The sequence below is a fragment of the Argentina silus genome (genome assembly GCF_951799395.1).
Source record: "Argentina silus genome assembly, chromosome: 9".
Classification (NCBI taxonomy): Eukaryota; Metazoa; Chordata; class Actinopteri; order Argentiniformes; family Argentinidae; genus Argentina; species Argentina silus.
The window spans coordinates 11,928,035-11,948,594 of record NC_139663.1 but is presented as its reverse complement, the minus strand read 5'-3'; the positions used below and the strand labels follow the sequence as shown (position 1 = coordinate 11,948,594).

At 40.8% G+C, this 20,560-nt stretch overlaps 3 protein-coding genes across 3 annotated transcripts; 2 read left to right on the top strand and 1 right to left on the bottom strand.

The window, feature by feature from the left end:
- Positions 1 to 831: 831 nt before the first annotated feature.
- Positions 832 to 5,858, top strand: LOC310810309 (cdc42 effector protein 1-like; the record flags this gene model as incomplete). Its single annotated transcript, XM_083678008.1, has 2 exons — positions 832 to 1,282; positions 3,568 to 5,858. 2 exons carry the CDS (start codon positions 832 to 834, stop codon positions 4,236 to 4,238), a joined length of 1,122 nt encoding a protein of 373 aa, XP_083534134.1. The 3' UTR covers positions 4,239 to 5,858.
- Positions 5,859 to 7,857: 1,999 nt separating this feature from the next.
- On the top strand, positions 7,858 to 18,084 carry LOC310809057 (interferon-induced very large GTPase 1-like). The gene is made up of 6 exons (XM_083676186.1): positions 7,858 to 7,894; positions 8,101 to 8,529; positions 9,267 to 9,390; positions 9,486 to 9,584; positions 9,948 to 10,000; positions 11,922 to 18,084. The coding sequence occupies exons 2-6, from the start codon at positions 8,125 to 8,127 to the stop codon at positions 16,851 to 16,853; spliced, it is 5,613 nt and encodes a 1,870-aa protein (XP_083532312.1). The 5' UTR covers positions 7,858 to 7,894; positions 8,101 to 8,124; the 3' UTR covers positions 16,854 to 18,084.
- A 285-nt stretch (positions 18,085 to 18,369) lies between these two features.
- LOC310810312 (galectin-2-like) lies at positions 18,370 to 20,339 on the bottom strand. Its single transcript, XM_083678011.1, has 5 exons — positions 20,138 to 20,339; positions 19,836 to 19,935; positions 19,588 to 19,667; positions 19,047 to 19,218; positions 18,370 to 18,679 (listed from the first exon to the last, which is right to left on the bottom strand). Exons 2-5 carry the CDS (start codon positions 19,836 to 19,838, stop codon positions 18,533 to 18,535), a joined length of 402 nt encoding a protein of 133 aa, XP_083534137.1. The 5' UTR covers positions 19,839 to 19,935; positions 20,138 to 20,339; the 3' UTR covers positions 18,370 to 18,532.
- Between the last annotated feature and the right edge of the window lie 221 nt (positions 20,340 to 20,560).

Sequence of the window (20,560 nt, the reverse complement as noted above, 5' to 3'; positions counted from 1 at the left end):
TATAGAAGTTTTCTCACAGCTAAGAATGATTTAGCTTCATAAACATTCACTTGTATGAGCTTGCCAATAGAGAGGGAATGATAGTTACATTGTTAGTGCTAAGTGCTCACAAGCAAAACACAAGTTTGGACTAACAGTCAGGCACTCATCCAATCCACAAAGATATAATCAAGTAAAATTACTTTTCTGACTGACAAAATATGAGCACTTCGCTGTGTTTCCTCACACTGTTGCTGCACAAATACTGGATGAATTCTCATGATTGTTGAGTGCATTCTGTGCTGCAAACAACTGGACCTATTTTCTGAACTTACATTCACGAAACCAAACCAGAACAGAGTGGATGCCAGGCTCTGCCACCACATACACCGTGGTTACCAGAAGAAACCTTGGGATGTGTAATTTCTACTCTTTTTATTCCTACTGACTAACAGCTGCTGGGAAAGAAGAAAAGGACGGACCCTGAGAGAGGGAGGAAAGAGAGAGAGAGAGAGAGAGAGAGAAACAGAAAGCGAGAGAGAGACTTGAATGTTGACTGACTCCACACATGACCATCATTCAGTGGAAAACTTCAGTGGAAAATCCTAAAGGAAAACTGCGGCTTGACTGTGGATGAATAGCTGGCGCTTGCCGTGTGGGGAATGGATTATACACACATTCTCAACACATAAAACAAACTGATATTTGTATTTTCTGTCTCAAGGATCAAGGCCTTTTCTTTCTGCTCTTCATTCTCATTTTACGTTTTAATTTATTGCTCCTTTCATTTTGGAATTTGGAATTTCACTTCCCTGATTCATTTGATATAAAGGGATATTCTTTTTTGTCACCATGAGTCTGGGCAAACTGCCAGGGATCAAGGGCCTCGTGTCAGCCTCTCAGGGGAAGCGGCGCTTTAAGAGCGACCTCTCCGTGGACATGATCAGCCCCCCGATGGCCGACTTCCGCCACACCATGCACGTGGGCCGCGGCGGAGACGTGTTCGGCGACACCTCCTTCCTTAGCAACCACGGTGGCAACGGGGAACCAGGAAGTCCGGACTCCACCAGCTCCAAGACCACCAGCTTCTTCTCACGTACCTTAAGGCACGTACGGAAGGCCCCGCCACCCCGGCCCAGAACAGGCTCCCGTGAACTTTCACCTCCACCACCGCCCATCTCGCCCATCATCAAGAATGCCATCTCTTTGCCCCAGCTGAACGTGGACACTCCCAACGGCTGCCTGCAGAGGGTGCTGTTCCCCAGCTCAGTGAGCTCCCCTGAGAACTCTCTCTACACATACGGTGAGATAACAGCTACTGTACAACAGGAATGACAGCAGCCCTGGGTACTTCCCCCCTTCTAAGCAGGAGAGGCTGGTGGAGGTAGAAATCAGACGAAGGGCTCATTGCACTGCATGGAACGGAATAAGGAATAGTATCAAAAACACACGTGTTTGATACCATTCCCTATTCCAATCCGTGCATTACAATGAGCCTGTCCTCCGATTTCTATATCCACCAGACTCCCCTGTTTCTAACCATTCACTACTGATATAGCATTAACTCTCCATACCCAACACATAGCCTGGAGCCTTATTAACTAAACAATAGAAGGAGAGATTTCAGAAAGTGTGGTTTCTGATCTATTAAGTGTCTGACATATGCTGGACTATAGTACATGTCTGAAAACAACCTACTCTCCCTTCATTACCAGGGAAGGTGTAGGCCTAGTCTACACTCTACTGAAACTGACATTGTGAACCTCTGAATATGTGCATTCTGACAATATACACACTGCGGTACACAGGCCACTATGGCATTGCATAGGTAACCACTTCTGTTAACACTACTTACTGTAAAGATCTCCAGACCTCTAGATCCCGCTGCTGTAACTGTTGCTCTATACTGATACTCTTTACACCAGTAACTGTTTTCGATACCAGTTAATTACACAGTCTGACTTCCAGTGTCTACATTTGACATCAAAATAAAAGTCCTGAAAAGCGGTAGAGTTCACACAGAGTTTTTCTGTGCTTTAAGATTCAGTCATTTATAGCACTAACAACGCTTTGGTTGGGGGTTTGGGACTATATATACTGAAATGTATGCACTCACTGCAATGTAAGTCACTTTGGATAAAGGCGTCAGCTAAATGGCATATATAGATAAATTAGCTGGTCTGGGCTGGAGATGCCATGTTGCAGTGCTACAATGTCATTTATAACTGTTATGCGCTGTGCTCTAATGGGAACATGAAAATGTGCATCTTTACCTCATAACTTTGCACTGACCACATAAATGTTTACACACACACATACGCAAGCACACAGACACACACACACACACACGCTCTCTCAGACACACAGATACACACACACACACACACACACTTGCCACTTCCCCCCTCATCTCTCTAGACAACCAACAAACAGACTAGCTTTTTCTGAGTCATCTGGAATCACCCAGGTAACACCTGTGGACAATTAAGTCTATAAACACAAGCACAGCTGGGGAAGAGAAAGATACCGAGAGGACATTTCCTGTCATTTCCAATGTTTCTGTGCTGCTTGACTACACCACATAAACACATCATTCAGTATATCCCTCAAGTGTGTGTGTGTGTGTGTGTGTGTGTGTGTGTGTGTGTGTGTGCGTGTGTGTGTGTGTAAGAGTATTTGTGTGTGTGTGTGTGTGTGTGTGTGTTTATGTGTGTGTGCATACGTGTGTGCGTGCGTTGGGGGAGAGGTCCTGAGTATAGTATGTGGGATGTCTGGAATTCCCCCAGTCTCTAGAATCATTAGCCAACTCAGATGGAATTTACCCGAATGAAGAGCACCAACAGTGGGCACAGAGACCTATAGTAGAGGGCCTGGGGGAATTTTCTATCAACCTTTCACATCTATGTATAGATCATATTTGTTGCCTCTCTGGTCCCATTACCCTCATTTCATTTCCTTTCTACTCTTCACTTTTTTCTACTTTTTCCAGTCATCAAGCCCCTATTCATTCCCATTATTAGTCGTCCTCTTTATATCTCTCCGTGTCCTCCCTCCCTCCTCCCTCCTCCCTCCTTCCCTCCTTCTCTCCTTCCCTCTATTCTTTCAGTACTGGTCGAGAACTGTCCAGTAGGCATAAAACTGAGTCCCCCCCCTCCCTCCCCCCCTCCAGGGAGCATTCAGAGCCAGTGAAGTCATGGCACTGTGGAATGTGTGTGGGTTGGGCTGGTGCCCTGAAACGACAAAACACCTTAAGCAAGACACTGACGCTTGGTTGTTTTATACTGCCACCCTCTGGCCAAGGAGTGAAACCGCAAGACCCTCCGACTACCTTCAATAGCTCCTTTATGACATGAGTGGACCGTTTTTTTTCTGATCTATTACTGATTCAATTAAATGATACAAGGTACACATCATAGGGATTGGCACCTTTTTTAAGATGACATATTTGTATATGTTTTCTATTGGAATTGGAATCCCCCAATGATTCTTTGTCAATTGTGCCCAGGTAAAGTATGTATGTAGTTGGGTTAACATCAACCTAAACTAAATGTGCTCTAATGTGCCATGTCTCCTCTTGTGTGCCTGCAGGACTGCAGTCTGGTTTCGTTACACTGCCCCGCCTTTCCCGCCTCGACAGACAGCTGCAGGATGGCACAGGACTCTTTGCCCAAGACTTCCGCCGCGGCTCACTCCCGGACAACGGTGGCTTCTCACTGACGCGCTCCGACTCCCTCACCTCCTTCTCCGTGGACCTAGGCCCCTCCCTAATGAGCGAGGTGTTTGCCTTGATTGACAGCCCTAGCTGCCTCCAGTTTACCAATCACAGCTGGAAAGAGGAGGATGGGGAAGGGGATGACGAGGAGGAAGACGAGGAGCGGGACTCTGTCTTTGAGCTAGCTGGAGAGAGCCCCGTGCTCAGCTCGCCGAACCCCTCCATGGTGAGCACGCCGCTCAGAGTGAACAACAGGGGGCGCTCCTGCAGCTCGGATGGGACGGAGCAGGAAGAGGACAGGAGGTCTGTCAAGACACCGGACGCATCCATGGGGTCCCCATCACGGGTCGAGCCAGCGATGGAGGCTGAGAGGTTTCAGAGGGCGGCGGACGTGTTGTCGCGTCACTACGGGGGCGGCTCCTTCTCAAGCGGGAGGAGTCAGAGCGTGGAGGGCTGTGGCTCAGATACGGTCCCCTCTCCCTCTTTGTCCCGCGGCCACCAAGCACCCTATGCCTTCACTGAGGAGGAGGAGGAGATCAAAGTCTAGAACATTTACAGAACGATTGTGGTTGTGATAGCAGAGCCTCTGTTGGTGGGCTCCTCAGACCATAGACCACTGAGTTTGAATACAAACACTTACTGTAAGACATTCAGATGGATCCCTCTTTCTTTTCCTTAAAACGATTTAGCCTAGACTATTTACATTCTACAGCCTCTCATCAACAGGTTCACCTTTGTCTCTGGTTCAGAGAAGCTCTGAAATTAGTTTTCTCAGACATGAGCCGACAGTATGAACAAACAACGTCTGGTCATACATGGTGAATCTCTGAAGCATGAAGGAAGAACTGTGTGTTTGGAATACAACCCTGTGTTGCAGCTTGTTGAGAAATATTCTCACATGAAGGCAAGCAACCACAAGGAGGAACACATGACACTGAATTTGAGCCAAGGCTGTGTGTCTACTAGCCTTGTCCCCAGGCTATTGGTCATATAAGCCTCCAATAACAAGGACTCAAACCTGGCCTTAGTGGGAGTAAATGTACTGAGCGATTCACACGGCTACAGGCCGGATCTCTGAATCAGAAATGTGTGGTGCGCAAGCACTGGGGGAAAGTGCAGTGGGAGATGATTGATGCGAGATAACGTCAATGCCGTCCATTTTCAACACTCTTTCTATTGGCTTAATGAAGGCCAACGTTGACGCGTTGGTCCACCAGACCTTTCGTGCATTTGAGTGGAAGTGTCTGGGGACGAGACTATGTGTCTACTAGAAACCATTTATATCACCCATTTAGACACAACCTACATGGACATAAGCATACTGAAGTGTGTTTCATAAATTAAACAGAAGACTAATTTCCAGCCATTTCACACTACTAACATTCCAAGGATTTAAAAGGGAAATAAATCATTACTGTCTACTGTACAATATAATTTGTAACAAGATGTGTATACTAAAGGGACAATATGCATTGTTGTTTGTTTGTTTAATTTAGTTTCTGTGCATCTGATATATTCACATATATCTTCAGAGACAACATGATGGTTGCTATGAGCACAGATATTCAGTTTGTATTGTCAGGTAACATTCCAGCGGCTAACACAGACATCCTTAGCGCCGTACCAGTCAACTCAACATCAGGACTTATCTGACCTGTCAGGTGTTTTTTTTTATCAGGAACATATTTGAGCCGAATAATGAATGGGCAACAGCTGACACAGAAAGCAGCAGAGTGTGAGAATTTTATTATGAGTGCAAAATAAAAGGTTAATATACCCTGTTGTATGACTAAATCTAATACTGAATACATACAGTAGCCCTATATCATGGCCTCTATAGCTTACATAGTGATGGTCTTTGTGGACTTTTTCAACCAGTATTATATTCATACATGTGAGTACACATACATCTTTTTGACAATGAAACACATGTATTGTCGTGCATATGTGACAATTGTGAAGGTAATCAATAAATTAATCTGAATATTAACTTTTATAACTGGACTACAAACTCTCCTAACATAAAATGATCTGTTCTGACTTATATGTGATGTTTGTGTAACACACATATTAAAACTACACATGTAAACAATGTTAAATATGATTGTATGTGGAACATTTACCAGTAATAGCAGTCATATTCTTTATCGGTTTAATAAAAATATGTTTTGAATAAGTTTCAGTTTGTCTTCTTTTGACAGAGTAGATGAACAATGGAAATATGCCCACCTGATAACAGGACTGCAGGTGCAAAAGACTCTGAACTCATTAATTGAACTGTGATAATTAAATAAATAATAGGCAATAATTCACAAGACAAGCAGAGGTATAAACATGAACACATATCACACACACTTTTACATCTACTCAACCCATCTAGTCATTATAATATATATATATCTTACATTACAATATATATCTTACATCTTACAACTTGATGATGGAGTAGGCACAATAAGTCAGATCAACATCAATGACCTTAACTGAGTAAACCGGTTTTTTTGGCAGGTGGGGCACTTCATTGCCGTCACAAATATGTTAAGTTTCAATTTATCGTTGTCACGTGATTTACAGGGAACTCCTCAAGTGACCTTAGTGATATAACTAAGTTATCAGCTCAGACTACTAACTGCTTTGGGGAGCTGCAAAGTTCAGAGGACATATCTAAAGGCCTTGCTCCAGTGCAAATATAGAATTCCTTAACTAATGTGAGAGGAAACATGCTAATGATTGCAATTGCATGTGCGCAGATGTAACCCTAACATTCTATTTCACTGTATGATATAAATGTAGTTACATGGCAGAGCATGCATTAGCTACAGATCTTTTCATTCACCAAGTAATAGTACACTGAGTCTACATATGAGTCTCCCTTGGTATCTTATTGTGAACCATCGGTTGAAAACAAGGTCAAGCTTTACCTGACATTCTTTTGAGAGACATTATATTGTGGTGTTTAAATTATGCGCAAATAAGTTGGGTGGGGCACCTAATTCCCTCGCTAATATCTCAAGATTCAAGATTCAAGATTCAAGATTCTTTATTTGTCACGTGCATACAAGTATACAGTGAAATGCAAAAGTGACAGTGCCACAGAGTAGTGCAACAATAAGTTTTAAAATAGAATAAAATAAAATAAAATAGAAGTACTAAAAAATATACAGTATGAACAGTATAAACAATGAACAGTATAAGCAGTATAAGCAATATAAACAGCAGATGGATGATTATGTGTGTGCATATGTGTTATGATGTCAGTGAGTGTGTGAGTGACTTGAGGGGGGCACTGGTGGGGTCATCGTTGATGATCCTGATGGCGTGGGGGAAGAAACTCAGCCTTAGCCTCTCTGTTCTTGCTGCATGACAGCGAAGGCGTTTGCCTGACCGCAGCAGCTGGAACAGTCCGTTTTTCGGGTGGTGAGGGTCCTTCATTATCCTGTAGGCTCTGGTTCTACACCTCCTGATGTACAGGACATGGAGAGGGGGGGTTGAAGCTCCCATGGTCTTTTCTGCCAGGCGTACCACCCTTTGCAGAGCTCGCCTGTCCTGGGCCGTGCTGTTACCGTACCAGACGGTGATGTTGCCAGCCAGGATGCTCTCCACAGCTCCAGAGTAGAAGGACTGAAGGATCCTCCGGGAGACTTTGAATTTCCTCAGCTGCCTGATGGAACAGGCGTTGCCTTGCCTTTCCCACCAGTGAACTGATGTGGGTAGTCCAGGTCAGGTCTTCTGTGATGTGGACTCCCAGGTATTTAAAACTGCTCACCCTGTCCACAGCAGTCCCACCGATGTCAAGCGGCGTGTATGTCCTTAGATGTTGTACTCTCCTGAAGTCTACAATCAGCTCCTTAGTCTTGGAGACATTCAGGATGAGGCTATTCTCCTGACACCAGAGTGACAGGTCTGCCACCTCGTCCAGATAGGCTTCCTCATTGTTTTCTGAGATCAGCCCCACCACAACTGTGTCGTCCGCAAACTTGATGATGGAGTAGGCACAATAAGTCAGATCAACATCAATGATCTTAACTGACTAAACCGGTTTTTTGGCAGGTGGGGCACTTCATTGCCGTCACAAATATGTTAAGTTTCAATTTATCATAGTCATGTGATTTACAAGGAAATCATACGTCAATAAATACTCAGGTTAATCATTCATCTCAGTCAGGAGTGAATAGACATCGACAGGATAACGCTCTAAAAAGAGTAAGTAACATTTTATTTATGTGTTTCATTTGTAAATAAATGTCAATGATCTTTGGAGATTTCCAAAATGTATTCAAAGACACTAATAGTTAATTATCTATTATTTCATTTTAAACTACAAACCCCCAAAAGGTTGAACAATGTTTTACCAAGAGGATAAAATACCTGCAAAATAGAGTTGATACATTTTATTGGATTTTCTGCAGTGACTTAAACCATAGCAGCTGATAATGACAGAGCCGGAGACACAGGCTGAAGATGCACTGGTGGATTTGTCATCGAACCTCACAAACCAACTGCCAGGAGGCGAAAATGCGAGTTTGGGAGAGAATCAGGCTGAGAATAGTTCATATGATCAAGTGTCAGTAATGGACTTAGACATTTATCAGGAAAGTCACCAAGAAAACAGAGACAACAATGACACAGACATTGACCTTGACGAACACACATGCAACATACAAGAAGATACAGATAACAAAGACGATTTGGAAGACGATCAAAGACTGGCGAGGACACCTGTTTGCACCATTTCTCCTGCTCATCAAGATCAAGACGCAAAAGAGCTTTCAGACCACTGTCATCAAACACAGATTTCAGCACTTGTGGGAAATATTGTCTCAAAGAGCAGAGAAAATGTAAGAGATATTCAAGGAAATTATTTTGACACTGAAATAGTGGATTAGGAATAACAATGTTTTATATGTATGTATGTATGTATGTATGTATGTATGTATGTGTGTGTGTATATATATATATATATATATATATATATATATATATATATATATATATATATATATATATATATATATATATATATAAAAACATGTTTATGGCTAATCCACTATTTCAGTCATTATATATATTATAATGAAACCACTTCAAGCCTTTCCAAAAGCAACCGTACTATTTCCAGACTAAATCAACATTAATTTGTGGTGTCACTGCAGAATATTTATGATCGAGCACATCACATATAAGATATGATAAAGGTAGACTCTTGGATATGATGAGTGTCCACTCGTTTCACTGCCTGACAATCGCATTCAATTTTACGGTGTAATCTTGTCCCCCCTTCTCTGAAATGTCTTTGGTTTGGACTGGGATTTAGAATTTGGGATTTTCACTTTGTCGCAACACATTCTATTCTCGAATCACCGTTTTTTTTCTCTGGCAGCGTCGCGCTGCTGGTTGCTCGGACGCGTTGCTAAGACGTCATACCTCAGAGTCTACTTTTAACATAATATTTTAGATTGCATTAAAACCGTAAAAATGGTCTATTTTATAGTTATAATAATGTATACAACTGCAAATGTAAATGGACAAATGGACAAAATATAACACGATGCATTCTCTGCAACTGCTTCTACAGCCTGAGTCGCTTCAAGTCACAGACGATAAGCCTGACCTCAATGACCAACAAAATGACAAGAAGTTTGAAGAATCTAGGACAGACGAAGCAACGTGTTCTAGTTTCATGCAAACCTGTGGAAAAGGTGTGGCTTTTTTCTATTGTCTCATTTCTTAGCACATAGTATAGCATTGTTATGGTAATACAAATACTAACATCTGTACATTTTTCATGTTTCAGTGAAACCTGATCTGACAATTGCATTGATTGGTGATAGTGATACTGTGAAGAATGAGTCTGGTAATCTCCTTCTTCAAGTGGAGGATAATACGTTATCAGGTTTGTTTCAATTCACCAAATGCTCAAGAGACTCAAAATCCAGTAACACTTTCTTTCATGATGTTTATATCATTTTGTGAAAAAAAAGAAAAAAGAAAAGGTAATTGGTACCATATTTCAATAAATGATTTATAAGGATGATAGTCAATGTCAGTTCAGAGGTATGGTTTAAACCACTACTGTAATACTGTAATACATTAACTAATGTGTTTTAAAGACAGATATTCATGTTAGTAAATTCTTAAAACTCAGTTATTCATTAGTTCACATTAATTACTACAATCAATAAAAAGTAGTTCTGAGAACTAAATGGAATATGTGTTTATGTGCTTTAATATCATCTCTTTTGTTTTTATTACTTAGGGCACAATCTACCAGTGAGCATGGATGATGAGGCAATTGCAGATGAGGATGAGGTAAATAATTCATCATTATTTTAATGATCACATACCTATTTGCTACTCTTTTTGTTTACCACCTTACAACTTAGTGGTTGTATTCTAGTCACATTAGAGACTTGTATTCTACTCATAGTAATTGTAATGAAAGTGTTTAGAAGCCTTTTAATCAACCAGAAAAATATGTGTTGACTACCTTACACATCTGTGGTTGTACACTGGAGCCTATTAGCTTGGTTGTATAAGGAAGGTTTTTCTGATAACACAATTTTTTGTCATTACATTTTGGTTTCATTGAGATTCATTGACTCAAGCATCACAGTGTACCATTTGGTACCAGGTAGTTATGTACTTGTATTGAATTATTTCAGGCTACCAGACATTTTCCATTGGCATTACATAGCTGGGCTGTGAGCTAAAGCATTACTGTTAAGTTGATACCTCAAAAAGCCCTATTATCAGAACATATGACAGAACAAGTGAGAACATTTTCCAGGATGTAGTAGGGCCTCTTGCAACGTGCGGTAATCCCAAGGCAGTGTGTTCTGGAAAGTTTAAATTTAACTTGAGTGGTAACATCAGACAAGCCAAGACAACTCGTTTTAATTGGATACACCTGCTCAGCAGTGCTTACCATGACCTTCAGATTCAAGATTTTACAAGCGTGCCAAAAAAGAGCAGGCTACTAGAGTGCTCCATTGTTGACTGCCTGGGTCTATCGCTAGTGCTCTGCGACATCCATGCAATTTGTGATCAGGAAAACGATCCTGAGTAACATGGACAGAGTGCAATTTACAGTGTACAGCACAGGTATCAAAGCTGTGTGCTGGAAAACCTGTAGTATTTGGTCATTAATAGCCTTAATATCTGAAAGAGGATTCTGATAGACTAGTAGACTAGACAAACTCGCCATTTGTTATGAACAGGATTGTAGGTTATGTCTGACACTGTACAGTAGGCATTCCTAAACCTGGTAATATTCCTTCAATGCATCTTGTAGAGGGTCAGGTAGAGGGCTATGTACACCTTGATTACAGATTACTTATCAAATTACATTTTAAACTTGCATGAAAGTGAACAACAGCATTTCTTTGTCAGATATTTGTGCACAACCTGCAGTTCCTCCAGTGGCTGCTAAGGACAGGAGTGGTTTAATGTAATGGCAATTTGTCAGCATTTACGTTTAGGCTCCAAAGCAAATACTTATCCCTGCAAAAGTTGATTGAAGTGAAATTCCCACATTTTGCCCCTCTAGTCTGTTGCCCTATTAATTTCTGGTAACATTTTATTTTAGTGAACACATATTAGGCACCCTTTGGTAGCTTATAAGTGTTTGCTTTCTACCTAGCCCATCAAGACACCCCACACACACCCACACAACAATGTTATTGTGGGCAAGGTTGGCCTTGAGGTTAGGGAGGCTAGCCAGTAACCCCAAGGTCTCTGGTTCAGTCCCCGGATGTGAGTCAGTGATTGGAGGCCTGCTACTATATGAGAATAAGAAAATAACATGAGAATAAGAAAACAGTGAATAAATACCTAATAAATGGCTAATACCCCAAAATCGCCCAATTAGCTACTTCTTAAAAACCACAAATGAATGCCTTATACAGTAAGTGTTCCCCATGCTAAAGTGTTGCCTAATTTCTTACAGTCTCAATATTCTCGAACACATGCAGCGCATTAAGCTTTGTCCATTGCGCAAAACGATCTAGTTCCTCTCCACAACATATTTGGTTTGACTAACCTTAACTCCTTACCTTCTTTGCAGGTGGGTTAAATTGTTACCAAGGCAGTGTTTTGAACTAGCTATGTTACTGTAACTTGTAGCCTGAAGAAGTTTCCTCAATTTAGTCACCAACATTCTAGTGACATTGCAAGTGGCCCATCAAGTTTGACTGTGCGTTTGAAATATGTGTGTTATGGTTGATCTTTCAAGGAAGAAGAGTTCAGACTTGCGCCAACAGAGATTTCTACCAAAGAAAATGAAGCAATGAAACATGAGGAGCATAAAGATTTAGTTATAAGCGAGCTTTTGAGTAGACTTCAACTCAAAAGCAAATATCAAGATAAACTGACCACTGCAGACTTCCTTAACATCAGCTCCTCCTCACAACAGCAACAGGGGGTCCGAACAGAGAAGGAGTTGGCTTGTACCTTCCTACACAAGTTATTGATGCTTGACTACAGAGCCAGGAGCATTCCTATCAGGGAGGACACAAATGAGCAGTGTGACATAAAACAAAAAAAACCCACAAAGAACCTTTTACAAGGAAAATGTGCCTTCAATGCACTCTTTAACAAAGAGGCTGCCATTGATAACACAGTACAGATGAAAGACCATGTTCACCCAATGGACATTCAGATGGCAGTCTTTCACTGTTCTGACCATTTCCTTCGGCAGCACATGGTTAATAAGCTGTCTATGTGTCAGTATGCCGTGCCTTTGCTTGTGCCAAATCCCTTCACCCAGGAGATTGAATGCCCTCTATGGACATTTCGGGAGATCAAGAAGAACTGGAAGTCAACTGATGGATCAACTGAAGTGACAAGCAAAAGCCTACCCATTTACAAAGCTGAAACACCAATGGTCTCAGTCTTCAGGCTTGGTTCTGTGTCCCCCTCTAAATCTCAGTTGGTGAACAGCCTGATCAACCCACGTCACAACACATTCTTTCACAGGCACTGCCCAGGCAGCACTAAGACACGTATCCTAATGGATGGTGTTGTAGAGATTGCCTGGTACTGCCCTTCTGGAAAGTCCACTGATGATTTCACTGACTGTGTTGCATTCTGTAATCTCCATGGTGATGCTGTAGCCAACGAAAGACAGCGTGATATTCTGGTTGAAATGGCCACAGTGAACATTGTCCTTCTGCCAAATCTTGATGAGGATGACAAAAGGTTGGTTGTTCTGCAGGGCCTTTTCGATTCTCCAAAGCCACTCATAGCATTATTATGTGAGGATAGTTCTACTGTATCTAAGGTATGTGAAGGAAAGTACAAAATAGGGCTGAAAGATAGAAATCACTCTGATGTATCTGAAGAACTGAAAAGGAGCATCAGAGAGAGTTTAGTGAAATCTTCTTGCAACTTCACACTCGAAAAAATGTCAGCACAAAAGAGTATCGTATTGGATGAGGACGATAAGGACTGCCAGACAGGAAAGGCTGCCGCACTGGAGATGACAAATTTGCTGAAGGGAAAAGATTCATCTGAAATCAAACAGAAATTCCTCCCCTGCCAAGGGAGACTGTGGCATGACTGGTGCAAGAAAAACAAAGACCTTTACTGTCTGAAAGATAACTCCTTTAATTGCCAGCCAGGGAACCTTGAGATGCAAAAGAGCAACATACAACAAGAAATGGAGGACATAAGGAAGAAACAACATGCATCTGCATGTATTGAACTCATGGGGATATTTGTCAATAAACTGCACTCATTGTCTGGTAAAGAGAAAACATACTTTCTCAAGTGGGTAGGGATCCTCTTGGATGACTGCTCTTCAAGCAAACTTTCAGACCTTAATTTAAAATACAATGAAAAATGGTCAGAAGTCTTGGCTTTGAAAAAGAGACATGATAAATCAGAACAACTGACAAAAAAACAAGCACAACTGGAAAACATATCTGAGAAACTCAGTGAGGCAACCTTTGGGCTGGAGCATATCCTGAGAGAAATGGGACAGATGTATGAAGCTGGGGCATCTCTTTCCAAGTCCATGAAGAGAAAGACAAAGGACCTACCTAACCTTCCTGAGCTGGCAGCAGATCTTATGATATCAGGACATCCAATGGAACTGATGGATGGTGATGCAGCTCATGTACCTTTAACATGGATCACACAAGTTCTAGATGAAGTCATAAAGAAACTTGGTGACAAACAAATATTTGTGCTTTCTGTTTTGGGTATTCAAAGCACTGGGAAATCTACAATGCTGAATGCAATGTTTGGACTGCAGTTTGCTGTAAGCGCTGGAAGATGCACCAGAGGTGCTTTCATGCAGCTAGTGAAAGTGACAGAGGGGATGAAAGAAGACTTCAGGTTCGACTATGTTCTTGTTGTTGACACAGAGGGACTCAGAGCACTTGAGTTAGCAGGGAGGGAAACAGTCAACCGTGACAATGAATTGGCAACATTTGTCATTGGTTTGGGAAATATGACTTTGATAAACATCTTTGGAGAGAATCCTTCTGAGATGCAGGACATTATTCAGATTGCTGTTCAGGCATTCATGAGGATGAAGCAGGTCCGGCTGACCCCTGGCTGTGTATTTGTACACCAGAATGTTGGGGACATCACAGCTGGAGAAAAAAACATGGAGGGAAAGAGGAGACTTCAAGACAAACTGGATGAGATGACCCAGTTAGCAGCCAAAGAGGAGAAGTGCAATGCAGAGTGTTTCAATGACGTCATTGCCTTTGATATACAAAAAGATGTGAAGTACTTTGCCCAGCTGTGGGAGGGCAGCCCGCCTATGGCCCCTCCAAACCCATGCTACAGTGAGAATGTCCAGGAACTGAGGAACACAATCCTCTCCAAAGCCTCAAAATCAGGTGGCATGAGGCTCTCACAGTTCAAATCTAGCATCCAAGACTTGTGGAATGCTCTGCTGAATGAAAACTTTGTTTTCAGTTTTAAAAACACTCAGGAAATTGCTGTGTACAGAAAACTTGAATCTGAGTACGGAAAATGGACCTTCAGTCTCAGATTGGCCATGGTGGACATTGAAAACACACTGCACAACAGAATCGAAAATGAAAAACTACATTTAGTTGACGAAAATCATCTTAAAGCAGAAATGAAGCAGACCAAAGGCGAAGTAGACAAATCCATGAAACATTACTTTGATGAAGGCAGAGATAAAGAGATCTTGAGTCAGTGGAGAGGGAAATTTGAGTGCAAAGTAAATGAGCTTCACAACGACATTGTAAAAGGAGCCCAAAGAAAGTTAGAGGAACTTATACAGCAGAAGGAGGCTCGGAAAAGGTTAGATAAAAAGAAGACTGAGTATGAAAGCAAACTGTTGAAAAAGAGCAAAGAGCTGGCATTTGAACTGCAACACAAGTCCAGTGATGAAGAGGGACTGCAGAGAGAATTCAATAATGAGTGGTCAGCATGGGTTCAGGAGCTAACCCATGACGTACCATCAATCTACAACATCGATATTTGGAAGGATGTGAAATGTATTCTCATGGACATCCATGAAGATTCACTTGTGAATAAGCAGATGCATAGGAAAAATTATTCAAAGATATGCTCCCTAGGAGACTATAGCCACTATGTCATGCTGAACAAGCATCAAAAGCCCAATCACACAGGTCCACAAGGGGCTCAAATTAACAAACAAACAAAAGAAAACAATTTAGCAGGTTATTTCACCAACAAGCTCCTCAGCATCCCTGCCATGTTAATTCCTTCCTTGTCAAAGAACAAGAGTCAACTTGAGGATGTTAATGCCTTAACATCACATGATCAAGAGTTCATCAGATGCTTGATCCAAGATATCACAAAGCACATAGAGAGCATAACTAAAGAGAAACAGATTGAAAAGTTTGGCTACAAAGACAGTTACATCCAAGAAATAGCAGGTTATGTTACGGGGAGCATACTTCAATACGAATTAAATTGTCCCAGATACATATTCACGAAAGAGTTCAGTGTTGATCTCTTACTCTACGTCTTTGAGCTTGCAGAAAGAACATTCACTAAGCTTCACAGTAGATTCAGGAAAGCCAATCAGGCCTCTGATTATCTTGACGAAAAGAGACAAGAGTACTACAGCATCTTCAAAGGCTACTGCCAAGGTGCAACATCAACAGCTGTGCTGGGTAACCTCATCTGCAGCAAACTAGAGCCATCTATTGTGCAGTCTGTCTACAACAAGATTTCTATTCTTCTGGCTGGAGAAATTAAGGCCAATCTCCCAGCATTTAATGGGTGCAGGTCTAACATGGAGAAACACATCCTGACATCACTGGCAGAAGAGGAGGATTTTGACAAGTTCATGAACTACATTCATTACCCAAGGAGACACTTCGAGACATTCATCACTGAAGCTGTAGATACATACATCCACACAGAAGATAATGCCAGACTCCTTGCCATGATCAAGGACAACATAAAACACAAGGAGGAGTGTGTTAATCATGCAGCTCACTCTGCAACAGAAGAAGTCAAAAACAACACAGGGGACACAAACATGTGGTTGCAGATATTCTCTGATAAACTTTCAGATGTGCTCACATTTACAGAGAGACATGTGTGTAGTGTTTCTTATGATGACATCAATGACTTTGACTTTCTCGAGAAAGTAGTTACAAACGGTCTCAGTAACATCATTGAACAACTGTTTAAAGACTGCAGCGAACTGTCTCTCCTTAATATGGAGCAGTTCAGGGAGAGGCCTGATGAGATTCTGATCAAACACTTCTGTAGTTGCTGCTGGGTACAGTGTCCCTTCTGCAAAGCTGTCTGCACCAACACCATGGAGCATCACGATTCTGTTGATCACAGTGTCCCTTTCCATCGCCCAGATGGAATCAATGGATGGTCCACAAAGGGCACAAATGATATTTGCATTAATTTCTGCACAACATCAGTTGCAAGTGATGAACAATTCTACCCACGTTATAATTCAAATGAGAGCATTCCCTACAAAATGTACCGAACTGGTGGTGAAGAGTATGCTGACTGGAGCATTACCCCTGATCTCTCTCAGCTGCCATACTGGAAGTGGTTTGTGTGTCGATTCAGAAGTAACCTGGAAAAGCACTATGGCAAAATGTTTCAGGGCACTGGTAAAATTCCTGAAGGATGGTGGTTGTACACAAAAGAGCAAGCTATTGCAAGTTTAGAAACACACATGTAAAATTGTTGTATTTGGTTAAAGCCACATTCAGTCATTTGAAAAACAACAAAATGTCAGCCCGTCAGATATAGCACATGTATTTGTTTTATTTGGGGACTCACTATGCCACATAATGACACAAGTTGCTCTAATACAGTATGTTTTTTTAAAGCCACAGTCCGTAATTTGAAAAGCAACAAAATGTGTTGAAGAAATGTTACCACTCTCAAATTCATAGGCAGAGCTCTGGATGGAAGGACAAACAGCCGTATATGTTGGTTTATGATGATGTAAGGCGGTTGCATTGGTCAAATGCAATGTACAACATTATGGCACACAAAATCAAAACACAAAACTACAGTACTACTTTCTCACAATTAAAAGGAGAATTTCAGCCCATTGTGTAGAGAAAGCATCAACCTGACTGTTATACTTGACTTACTGTGGCCAAAGAAAACCTGGGACAGTCAGAAGTAATTTTGTGAACAGTAGAGGGCATTCAATCCCATTGAATGGAGGACACTCAGAAATGTGCATTTGCTTGGGTAGTTTAACAGCTGTTAGATTGTAAATGGCAAGCACAGTGCCAATCATGTTCTAATGAATAAAGATCACCTCCTTTTTTCAAATATCAATCAGTTTAAATGTACTTATCATGTAACCCTTAGATTGTTCTGTATTGATTACAACATATTTTCCTTGTGTATTTTTGTTCTTAAATCTTGCATTATCAAAATTATACATTATTGAAAGATCAATCATCCTTGCAATTATTCAGTGGGTTTCCAATTCATGTAGTGCCTTTCTATTCAAAGAATATTATTTCACATATAATTTTGATACAATTACCTTTTATACGTTAAATTAATTACTGTAATTCAAACTACTGTATGTTTTAATCATTTTAATTGTATGGTTTATGAAGTTTTGTCTTGTCTTGATGACAGACACTTATTTTTTGTTCTTAATCTTTTGTCATGACATTTTTGGGGATTTTGCAAATCATAGTGATTACTTTTATTTATTTTTTATTCTCTAATGTTATTTCATATGACATTTAAATGATATGGATTTAGATTTAAGATTTCAAGGATAGGATAACATGAAATAGCATTGGCATACTTTATTTGTATTGTAAACATGAAAGTTAAGTGTTGAGAATATACTGAACATTATTTCCTGTCAATGTATTTTATTGCCTTTTCTGCTTGTACTGTAGTTTTGATACGCAAAACAAATTCTTAATAAATCTCAGAAATTATTTTGTTTGCTTTTTCTGACCAATAGAAACTGATAATGGATCCAACATTGCATATACAGATCTGTTTTAAAACAGACTAAATAACTACAATGGTTGGGTTAGGTTTAGGCTAAACACTACCTTTTTAACCTCATCCTTGTATGTGTTAAGCGTATGTTAAAATACAGTTAACTAACATATTTGTTATCAATTGATATTGTACATAAACAAATTAACTCCTATAGAAATACTCATTTACAGTATTTTGAATATAGACAAACGATGGCAAGAGGAACTATGGTCAACACAGCTATTCATGCCACATTTTTATTGAATTCAACGTTTCAAACAGTTCAGTAATACAACAGGAATAACAATAATGATTTGATCATTTGATCATTCATCTTTTTTGACCCATTGGTCTGACTCTACAATTACACATAAATATGTGGTGGGCCTCTTAGCAGATCTTGAAAGAGGTGAGCTTGAAGTCCCCTTTGACCCGGATGTAGCTGATGACATCTAAGCCCTCACGGTTGGGGAACTGTACCTCCTGTCCATCAGGTAGCTCCACCTCAAACATGTCTCCCGTCAGCTTTAGTACAATCTGGAGAGAAAGAGAGAGAACAAACATGTTTACACAAGTAATATTGCAACACATTTACTCTCACTGTATACCGAATACCTCGTTTATTGAATTGCTTTACAGCCAATACTCCTCCATCCATCTACTGCAGTTTCAAATCCTAAAACACTAACCAGGTGGTTCTGCAGCTTAGTTTTATTTTTTTCATAGATATACAAACTGGTACCATACAGTACCAGTTTGATTTGTACATTCTCAAGGTCAAAACAGTAATGCAAGTGTCATAATCTCGGAACCAAGAATCTAATAGACAACATTTCGAACAAAACTTCCCAAACATTTTTGTTTCATCCCCATTACACCTCTTCGTCCATATCCATCCTCACACCTTAACAGTTGAACCTCTCTGAAGGGGATTGTGGGTCTCTCTCTTCTCGTCACCCCAGCAGCCTCCATTCATGGAGTTGCACACAAGCACAGCACCATCAGAGTCGTCATGGAAACGGGGGTTAAAGTGAAATGCCAAGTCTTCAGCATCACAGCCCAGGTCGATCTGGAATCTTGAATAAATTATCACATGACACATTATTTCAGAAATCCTAGAAGAACATAGCTGCAGCTCTCATCTACACTGTAGGCTCTTTACTTACAATGCATTTCCAAAAATAACCAAAATTGATGTTTTGGGGTAATTCTCTCCTCCTTTCCGAAATATTTGGTATTTTGCTTTGACATGACCCTTACAAGTTAATCTAACCTTTAGAACTCTCTTCCTGACTAAGGGCTGTTAAAGCAGGCCTTAAGATGCATCTTTATCAGCGGGCCTACCCTTCCTCCTAGACTTTGATTGCTGCTTTTATTAAATGGTGATGTATATTTGTTTTGTTGTTTTTCTTCTACTTTTGTTGTCATTTTATCTTTAAGTGTACCTCTTAGCCTCATTCAAAATCATCCCCTGCACTTTCAGCTGGTCTCCAGGCCTCAGATTCACGTTCTTCAGCTCAAGTTCCTGCAAATAGGCATCCATTGAATTTGATGTCTTTGAACATCACATATAGGGCACATTCACATTTTGTTGCACATGTCGGCCTCCTGTATAGCCTACAAATGCTATATCATTAACTTTGGCATCATTCATTTTAGATTGATTGAATGCATGTTCATGTGTGACACTTACCATTGCCAAGTTGCTGCTGCTGGTGACAAAGAAAAGGATGTGCTGTTGTGAGGTCTCAAGCTGCAAGAGGGACTGAGGTCGGAAAAGAGAACGGTCTCACCTGAGACAGAGGGAGTAAAAGTTTAGGTGAGCAAGTTTGATCTCTCCTTGTGTGAGCCCAACCCCTTTTAAACAGATCACTGATTAACTTGATGATGGGAGATATACTCAATAGTGACCCATTCAATTCAAATACATAATTGCATTGAAACTTTAAAATGGGCTGATAAAATAGACTTGATTGAAAGATTGATTTCACTCACTGACTTGATGATCAAGTCAATTTAGGTGCCACACAATGATGTGTTATACTATCCCAACCATTCTTAGATGATGAATTAGACAAGAACTTGCACCACCTTTGTTACCATCATTTTTTACATATGGTGCCGGTCCTCTTACTGTTGATGATTCACTATATCCAACGTGATCAACGTCGCCCTCGATAACATGCACGCACGCACGCACGCACGTACACACCAAATGCATACACACGTACGTACACAATGATTTAATAAAGTGAATATCATTGCGCTTGTCAAAGCTGTAGAGTAGTTTCTCCTCCAGATCTAAATTCTTTCTATTATACTCATTTAGGATTAAGCATGAATAAAATATCGTTGCTTTGCTAATTTGCCACTTTATCTCTTTATCCATATCTCTGGCAGCTTCCGCTGAGTTGTCGG

Bases quoted from the DNA above. Each gene is read 5' to 3' on its own strand.
- LOC310809057 (XM_083676186.1), top strand. From the start codon at position 8,125: ATGACAGAGCCGGAGACACAGGCTGAAGATGCACTGGTGGATTTGTCA. The intron at 9,391-9,485 runs GTGTGGCTTTTT...TTCATGTTTCAG, and splicing joins CATGCAAACCTGTGGAAAAG to TGAAACCTGATCTGACAATT. The intron at 10,001-11,921 runs GTAAATAATTCA...TGATCTTTCAAG, and splicing joins CAATTGCAGATGAGGATGAG to GAAGAAGAGTTCAGACTTGC.
- LOC310810312 (XM_083678011.1), bottom strand. The intron at 19,219-19,587 runs GTACACTTAAAG...AATTTATTCAAG, and splicing joins ATTTTGAATGAGGCTAAGAG to ATTCCAGATCGACCTGGGCT. The intron at 18,680-19,046 runs GTGTGAGGATGG...CTTTCTCTCCAG, and splicing joins AGAGAGGTTCAACTGTTAAG to ATTGTACTAAAGCTGACGGG.